At 48.9% G+C, this 9096-nt stretch overlaps 4 protein-coding genes across 4 annotated transcripts; 1 reads left to right on the forward strand and 3 right to left on the reverse strand.

Moving 5' to 3' along the window:
* Positions 1-282: 282 nt before the first annotated feature.
* Positions 283-1218, forward strand: BBA_09024 (transposase-like protein; the record flags this gene model as incomplete). Its single annotated transcript, XM_008604121.1, has 1 exon — positions 283-1218. One exon carries the CDS (start codon positions 283-285, stop codon positions 1216-1218), a length of 936 nt encoding a protein of 311 aa, XP_008602343.1.
* A 124-nt stretch (positions 1219-1342) lies between these two features.
* On the reverse strand, positions 1343-2503 carry BBA_09025 (uncharacterized protein; the record flags this gene model as incomplete). The annotated part of the gene is made up of 1 exon (XM_008604122.1): positions 1343-2503. The coding sequence occupies one exon, from the start codon at positions 2501-2503 to the stop codon at positions 1343-1345; it is 1161 nt and encodes a 386-aa protein (XP_008602344.1).
* A 1505-nt stretch (positions 2504-4008) lies between these two features.
* On the reverse strand, positions 4009-4747 carry BBA_09026 (isochorismatase family protein; the record flags this gene model as incomplete). Its single annotated transcript, XM_008604123.1, has 3 exons — positions 4009-4309; positions 4358-4626; positions 4685-4747. 3 exons carry the CDS (start codon positions 4745-4747, stop codon positions 4009-4011), a joined length of 633 nt encoding a protein of 210 aa, XP_008602345.1.
* Positions 4748-6645: 1898 nt separating this feature from the next.
* On the reverse strand, positions 6646-8930 carry BBA_09027 (putative transposase; the record flags this gene model as incomplete). Its single annotated transcript, XM_008604124.1, has 2 exons — positions 6646-8536; positions 8581-8930. The coding sequence occupies 2 exons, from the start codon at positions 8928-8930 to the stop codon at positions 6646-6648; spliced, it is 2241 nt and encodes a 746-aa protein (XP_008602346.1).
* Positions 8931-9096: the final 166 nt, after the last annotated feature.

The raw sequence follows: 9096 nt of genomic DNA on the forward strand, positions 1-9096 counted from the left end.
TGTACCGTAAAAACCGAAATGGGTGTCGCGGGTGCATCTAGTTAGTTTTAGTAGTGAGGTGGGGAGGGACGTCCGCTATTTTTGGCTGCTGATCTTCTGGGTATCTTGAAAGTACCTCCACCCTACCACTGTAACAGTCACTAAGAGTAACCGCTGGAAGCTGCCTGTTTCCACTGGGTCACTCGGTTTCTGCCTTTCAACATCAGTCACGTCAAAAACAGCCCTACAAAACTGACCATGGCGCCACCATTAAGTGAAGAAATCCGAGACCAAATTTTAGCTATGCTAAAAAAAGGGTTCTCGACTCAAGATATTGTCTCTGCGAACCTATGCAGCGCTCGAACCGTCCAGCGTTTCGAACAGCGTCGCAAACTACCTGGAAGCGAAATGCCACAACAAAAAACCCGCACCGGGCGGCGCAGCCGAATAACGCCCGAGATGAAGAAATACTTATTTGACCAACTGACCGACGATCCCGAGCTACATATAGAAGAGATGGTACAGATGTTGCTGGACAAATTCGATGTCAAAGTTTCACCAAGTGCAGTCGTCCGAGCTTTGAAGGACTGGCCACGGAAGAAAATGCGTCGCATTGCCCAACAGCGAGATGAAGATCTTCGAGACTATTATCTATACAGACTTGCAAAACTCGACGTCCAGTCATATCAGATTGTTTACTTTGATGAGGCCGGCACTAATGCTCTTGGGTGTCTCCGACACTCAGGGCGGGCGCCGAAGGGAAAAACACCTATCAAGTATAATAAATTAAAGCGCGGCGGACAATGGCAAATACTACCGGCCGTCACGCAGGACGGCATCCTCATGTATCGGGTATACCAAGGCTCAACTGACAAATTCGTAATCGAAGACTTTATATCCGAGCTTCTTCACTTTTGCGAACCATTTCCCGGGCGAAACTCGGTCATAATCAGGGACAATGCATCTGTTCATCGTTCACCGAAAATCCAGCAAATGTGCGACGAGGCGGGTGTACTATACGTTGAGCTATCGCCATATTCTCCGGACTTCAACCCATGCGAGGAAATTTTTGCCAATCTCAAGACATTTATCAAGAAAGCATACAAAGAGAACCAGGAGGTTGCGGAGTACGATTTCAAGTTCTTTCTGGAGTGGTGTGTCGAGGTGGTTGGAGATGACGAGGACTTGGCTAAGCAGCTGTTTCATCATGCTGGAATTCCTATCACATTTCCGGAATAAAAAATGTCATGCTTTATCAAACTTGGCAACAGCCGTACGCGGGTCCTGCCCACAAACAGCACATATAAAAGCTTAGTTACATAGGAAAAAGAAATTGACAACATTGACAAAATTAATCCCGCGGTTAACTTCTTCGTCGCATGATGCTTGCGGCTTTCCTATATCTCTTTATGTTCCCAACCATGTGCAAAGCACTGCCGCACTTGACATTCCCCCTCACCATTGCAGTGACGACCATCTGAGGATGCTCCTCCATGGAGTTCAACTCAAAGCACTGCTCTCTGGCAAACTTCATTCCAGCCTCTAATTCTGCTCTGTTCCTATCACTTTGCACTTCAGTCAGGAGGAAAGTGAAGTACTTGTTGAGCTCTTCGGCAGGATCACCCTCAGAGTCATCAGATCTACTCAAGACCTGTTCAAAGATGTGCGAGGGGATTGGACCGGTGATATCAACGTCAGCAAATGTTTCGCCTTCTTTCATGTCATCCTTGTAATGGTCATCGATAGCCTTGAGATCTTTGTAATGCAGCTTGCGGTGATTCTCCTGGTGATCTACCAGGCAATGCGGCCCCTTCTTGCAGTATTTGGCTCTACAGCGATTGCGTTTGTAAACGCGATTCCACAGGCCTGACTCAGCGGCCATCTTCTCCCTCTGGACCTCGCTCTGGGTTTTTCTTTTCTTCTTCCCAGATCGTGCGCCCGTGGCAGACTGATCGGTAACTTCCTTGTACACAAATTCTAGGGAGAATGTTATCTTCCTACCTGCATTAAACAGAATAGCAAGACTTTCGAGGTGCTGGTCAATAACGCTCCATCTAATGTTGTGGCCGGACACCTTGTCTTTCAGGCCACGGCCGCGTGTATTCTCGATCGATATAGCGACGATGGTCTCTTCGCACGTATACTCTCGTCCTGGAAGTCTCTCGTCACTCGCTATGGTACTCTCAAGCTGTGCTTGGAATATTTCTTTCCAGAAAACACTCGGAGCAAGGACAAGATCATCCGGCTGATCGTTTCCGGTAATCGGCCGTCGTCTAATATTTTCACGGAGGGACACTTTCCATACGAAATCGTAATGAATACAGATTGGGTTACTTCTGTCATATTGCCTGTCGGCCTCCCAGTCATTCAGTCGCAGCAGTGGGAGTCGTTTCGTAGGCGTTGCAGTGTCGGCTCGGTTGGGCTCTTCGGCGGGGGTATTTACGCTGGGACTTCTGTCCCTTCCGGGGGTTCGAAGATCGTAATCATCGTCAAAATTCTCCAAATTAAAATCTTCCATATCCATCTGGTCTCGCACAGCATATACCGGCAGCAGCACTGATGAAGTAGGCAAGGAAGCGTATCACCGAGTGGACGCAGTGCGACCGGCCCTACCAGCGACCGACCGACCAGCCAGCGACCGACCCAGCCAGCGACAATGTGGACAGGGTGGCCTCTACGCTAGCTTCCATCGATTTCCATGGGTTTCCATGGTTAACTCATCGTCTCGTACCCAAATCGCCATAAATATACGATGATTTTGCCCAAGAACCAGAAAACTAGAGTAAAACGGTGGAAATTGAACTGAAAAGTATTTGGCTTTTAATGATGTAGACGCTCAGACTATCGACCCAGAGATCTAGGAACGCATGGAAGATTGCCACCAAATCCGGGGGTAATTCCCACCAAATATGGGTGCACTAGGGCTGAGATGCATAACGGTGCATGACTAGCCAAGGCGCCTGTTAACAAATGGGGAAGGCACTCTAAGACAGCGATTCAAGCTACACATTTCCAGAGAAAGACGCCTTTTCGTGCCTTCAGAGCTTTAGTACTGTGCGTAAGGATGACTTAGGTGAAGTATTTAGTAGAGCATTAAGCGGCAACTGGCCGTTATGTACTGTAAGCCCTGATAAAAGCAAATAAAAAGGTACTTAGCAAGTACAAGCTATTTTTGGCCACTTCCCACTAAATTTTTTGTATAGGTGCTCACCCACGACACCCAGTTCGGTTTTTACGGTACCTAGCCACGTCGTAGTCGGAAGCATGCAAGCATGGTGCCTATGTTAAATAGGATAGAAGGACAGGTATTTTACACGCTAGTTGCCTCCACCCGTGGTTTCGTCAAGCTTCGGGCTCCTCCTAAGATCGGGCCGCCGACTTCAGCTGCCTGGCGTATTGTAAGGATAGGGAGACATGGTTGGCAGGAGTGAGCAATCGCATTTATTTGGATGGATGCTTGGATTCAGCGATTTTGTTGGAGACTGTCTATGGCTGACCCATTCTTCAAACGCAACGGCTGCAGATAGCGGAAGCTTCGAAGCAAAACTGAGCTTTCAACGTCTTGGCAGCTGTTTCGTATTGATATACGAGTCATAGATACGTAATTTACTAGGAAAGCTGACGCGGCAGCTTCTGTTGGTTTCTATGACCAACGTGGCCACTTCTGTTGACTGTGTGGCAGCCACAGAGTGTTTTGTGACTATAAAAGGCCCTCTTTAGGTGACCTATTTTAACATATAAACTCTCTCAAGTTCTCCTTTTTATAACTACTAGGTCATACTAGCGTATAGCTATTAAAACTGTAGGTTAGTAGGCCTCTAAAAACGCCGCTACTAATAGCTGCTAATAGCTGCTAATAGCTGTAAAAGTGGAAGAATTTTTACAGATCGTAGTTGTCGTTTATACTACGGGGAAAGGCTTTCCACAGGCCATAAACTCGATAACTAGGTAACTTGTATTCGATAGCCGATATCCGAGGTGACTAAATTCGGAACCACACAGGTCGCTTAGGCGCTAGAACAATTCTGCCTACTGAGAGCTGTTCTTGGAAGCCGTTTCGTAGCTCTGCATCAAACACCAGTAGCCAGGGACGTGGTCACGCCAAATTCCACCAAAGCCCTCAATGTCGCGGCGCCAGTCTCTGTGAAGTTCCGCGGAAATAGCAGCCCAGTTCAGAAGCTGGCAGCCGGCCTGGGCCATTCGTTTATGAGCAGCTTCCCTTGTGTGCTCGGCAAATGTGCCCGAAGCATCAGTAACGACGAAGACATCATATCCTTCTTCGATCAAACTAAGCGCAGGGAAAGCAACGCAGACTTCTGTCAAAACACCACTGTGTCATGTCAGAACATTTCTTTGGTGCGATCGCTGGAGGACGTACCTGATAACAACCTGCTTCTTGCCAGTCGCTCTAACAGCACTGGCGAAGTCTTCGTTGTCCATAGCGTTGATTTGCCCTGGGCGCCGAATTAACGGTGCATTAGGGAGTATATCAGTGATTTCTTTAGCAATCGGGCCATTCGGTCCAGTGTCGAACGACGTCGTGATAATGGAAGGGGCCTTAAAGTAGCTTGCAACTCTGCAAAGTGCCATAACATTCGTGTGGAATGCGTGAGGTTCAAAATCGCGAACCAGCTGGATGAGACCGGACTATTTGGAATAGAGCTTAGTACCGCACCGTGAGTCGCGGAAAGTAGAAGCCACTTACCTGGTGATCAACAAATAGAAAGACACAGTTGTCAGCGTCGAGCCTTTTATATGCGGGAGCCATTGTGAGACAAACTCAAGCTTAGCCTAATGTATTTGTCAATATTGCAGAATTATGATTCTATGCTTTATCCGCTGAGCAGAAGGGGGTATATATATAGCTGCGTGGCGAATCAACCATTTGACGTCCTGTGCCCAGGGCCCTGTTTTTTATAATGGATCTAGGGCTTTGTAATAGATTTTAAATCTCTTAGCTAAGGGTGTCACATGCCATTGTATCAAGATATAACAATTGAGGGACAAGAAGCTAGATAGAAGTCAACACAGCTGACAAGCAGAACAAAGCTGAAGGCTTCTAGACGCCTCTTAATTGACTATAAACACAGGTTATCATAATAATCAAGCGGTTCTAGCTCTTATTTTGCTCCCTTAGAATGACTGTTTGTGACAAAGTGCCCCGAAGGTTCATTTTCTGTTGTGTATCTGTAATAGACGGCTGATGCTGTTGAATCCGTGGCTGTAGCAGGGTGTGTGGGCCACAGCAACCAGTAAGGTGCTGTGACGTCAACCACCAATCATGAATCGAGGCTGGGAAAAGGTACCCACTATATGCCCTAACGCACACACAAAACCAGGTACCTTCTCCCCAGGTCCTTTCTTGTATCTAGACATCATCTACATTAAGAAACGTTGCCCAAAAACCTTGTGCCTACTGGTCCCTCATTAGCTGCGCCTCTGATCATAAGATCCATCAATCGTAAGCTCAGAGATCCACAATTGCTGAGAGATGCTGCCACATTGATTTGTAACAAGCCTTCCGGACCCCACACTACAGGCGGGGCAAAGCTGTTTTAGATTTACGCTGGTGTGCAATATGATTGGGCGCTAGCGAATGGCATACGGTTAAAGGATACTCGTGCCACTCGGCATGTACAACAGCCTATATAGAGCACTATTTTGCTGTCGCTATTGCATTTAAACATTATGACCGAGCGGTTATGATGTGGTCGAGCTAATCCGACGCTTTGTGTGCGAGCGATGTATTGTTAGCTATATTCACCGCCGGCCTGCCAAAGGCCGCATGAGAATCCGTGCTACCTGAAAAAAACGGGGGACAAGTAGCTAAGCTAGTGAGCCCTATCGGCTAGTTAGTCACCGGGCGTAATAAACTTTTGGTTTGGTAGCACGTCTTAAAGCCTACTATAGAGCGCAAACGGACGTAAATAATCAAATCAAATCAAACGAAACAACAGAGGTTACATTCTACCGCCTTTGCTCGTGGACGTAGCCCCCTGGATCATCATATGCGCTGCAGGTAGAGACGAGGGGTCACTTTCTACCATCGCGGCTTTGAGCTGCAACGATGTGTGTTCTTCGATCTGATAACTCGTGGTGAGAATGGGGCTACGGGTGGGCGTTTTTGTCCCGCTGAAGTGCACGCCATTCTTTGTTAGCGATAAAATTTTTGTCGGATAATTCTGCCTCTGTTGAAAAGACAAGCAGTCTTGACGTAATTGCTGGATGTCATAAAATCATGGATATTAGAGTTTGGAAGGCTGGCCAGCCTCCCTGACTTCGTCACGTGGCTGGGACGCCTTCCTCGGAACCAAGATAAATGACATGAGCCCATCTAGCAGCGCTGCCCTCAAATCAAACAAATCAAATCCGGACCAATATTTGTTTGTTTGAAGAATTTTCGAGCGATATTTGTTTGTTTGGAATATTTGATCAAATATATATCAAATGCTGGACAGATTGACTACGTCACAAACGCCGTCGCTCACCCCGCGATTCCAACGCGCGGACCCCAACTGCACTGCCCCGTGCCAGGTCCAGTTCCTAAGGCATTGCAGCGCTTCCAGCGTCGTTGAGCTCATCGATAGCCTCTGTGATGTCAGTGATAATTTGGCAAGGCTGAACGATCTTTCGCAGTCTGTAGCCATCGCCGGTATTGCGAAAACATCAAGCGCCAGCTGACTGAGTACCGGGAAATTGAACTGGGTCATCCGTCTCCTGAGTCTCCAGCCGCATGTACCTATCAAGCTCACTGCCCGTTGCTGTCGCCTTACTTGTTCTACTCATGACCCATTGTCTGAAATCACTCGCTTCATACGGCTTGTCAACAGCTGCCGACATCGTTGCAGGCCCCACGGTAGATGGCTCGTAGGAGCCATGTGGCATCAGCCGGCGGTACCACCTGTCAATGTATCTGGATAGCCCTGTCTTGGCATCTCGTACCCACACAAGCTGCTCTTCCGTTGCCCAGTTTATCTCTAGGTATCTGATGCCAAGCCCAGGATGAAGGATAATCGCTGCCGCGAACAGCGGAGACTCTCCTAGCTTGATGTAATACTCATTGAGCTTCTGCCACGCATTCATAATACATAGCCTCAGGTAGCGACGGTGATCGCCCCCGATATCTGCCGTCGTAGATACACCTGCCGGCTTGCCTGGCCTCCTGTACGTGTCAGAAATGTGGTCCGGCACCACTCTCTCCTGCGGTCGCTGCGAAGGCAGATCCACCTCACAATCGTCAAACCGAGCTGGGCGTTGCCGGGTGCGACTTGGACGTTCCTGTGCGGGTTCAGTCACCTGTGCAATGCTTTCCCGGATTGTGTCCTCCGTGACGTCGTTGTAGAACATCTTCCAATCCTCCAGGTGCTCCAACAGATATTCGACACCGGTCAATAGCTCCCATAGGCGCCCGTGCCCATCTCCTCTACCCCAGCCCTGCGTCCTCATAGTTTGCAGATAGAGAGGTTCGAGAATGTGGTTGATCTCTCCCAGCAATCGCCAATCATCTGCGCTCAGGACGTCTTCCTGGGGTAGGCTCCCTTCCACGTCTGGATGTACCATAAACGCCCTGAGATCGTTCTGCTTGACAAGTGCCCGGGATATCATGAGGTATGTGGAATTCCACCGTGTGTTGTTGTCCATCATGACTTCCAGCTCAGCGGTTGACTCAAAAGCCAATCGGAAACCTTGCGTTTCGTCGTTCTCACGCGCGACCCGCTTGAACAGCTCGCTTCTTTGTTGGGACGATCTGATGAACTTCACGGTATTATGGAGCTTGCCCACCGGCCCTTTCTTTCTCCAATGCCTCAAGTCTTCTTCCTGGCGGCTCAGAAGATCCAAAACCTGCGATTCAGCTTCAAAAGTTTCAAAGTCCTCCCCGTACAGAAATGCACGCGCAACCAAGTTCAAAACATGGCCGTAACAGCGCATGCGCCTGGCACGTACATCTGTTGGTTTCATACTCGGATCGAAATTTTGGTAAAAGTTTTGAACGCATGTATCATTGGTCGCGGCGTTATCAGATACAACAACTCCGACCTGATCCTCTAGCCCCCACTCTCTGACAATTTCAAGAAGAGTGCAGGCCAAGTTCTCGCCACTGTGGCATCCGAGCTGACGACGTAGCGCAAGCAGGCGCGTCTGATGACTGCCCTGCCGATCGAGAAAGTGTGCTGTCACGGCCATGATAGCATAACGATTAGGCGATGTCCAAAGGTCAAACCCTAGATGGATTTTGGTGAGCGCATTGCTGAGCTCTTGTCCGACAGCGTTCTTCTTAGCATGGTAGACATCAGTCAGATGTCGGCTCCATGGTACCTGACCAGCGCCTTGGGGATCGAGTTGCCAGACGAGTTGCTCAAAGTATGGATTCGTGAAGACAGAGAAGGGTAAATCGGCATTGACGATGAGGCCCACGCTGAGCTCCCGCACGATGTTGATCCTGGCTTTTGGCACAGCGCTGTAGTGTAGACGCGGTCGTTTGGCCCGGTCAGATTCGTCGGTCGATGGGTCGCTGTCTGCGACGGGGCTACCCTCAAAAACTCTATGTGTTCTGTGTCTGTCAGCTGTCGTATCGTCGTGTACAAATAATGCCAAACATACTTGCGAAGTTGATCAGCAGCGGACGTAGTGGCGCTCGCTGCGAAGAACACTGCCTGGCCCTTTGCGTCGCAAAGACGGCAAACCCAGGACGCATTTAGCGGGCTGTCATTGGCATCAAGCTCAACAACGAACAGCCCGTGGAGTTTGATCCAGCTCTTCCTGCCTTTGGAGCCTTTCCGCGATAAAGACTCCTCCAAGACATATCGCTTGTTCCGCCATACGGCCTGCGGCAGGTCCCCAATTCTCGCATTGTCGGGTATCGTTACGATGGAGCCTGACTCAAATTGGCTGGATAAGCTTTTGGGGGATTTCAGAAGCGAAAACGCAGACGGCACTAGCGAGGTGTCCATTTCATGACACTAGCTTCTGTGGTGTCAAGAGTGATAATTGGATCAGTAAGCATGCTCCTCTGGAACGCGAATCCCGAAGACGCGACGCGACATGATATATGATAAAGAGATACTCAAGTTTGCGAGTCTATTGCTGGTATATTTATGTACCTTGATTTGATTTTAA

Source organism: Beauveria bassiana (genome assembly GCF_000280675.1).
Source record: "Beauveria bassiana ARSEF 2860 unplaced genomic scaffold BBA_S00044, whole genome shotgun sequence".
Taxonomy (NCBI): Eukaryota; Fungi; Ascomycota; class Sordariomycetes; order Hypocreales; family Cordycipitaceae; genus Beauveria; species Beauveria bassiana.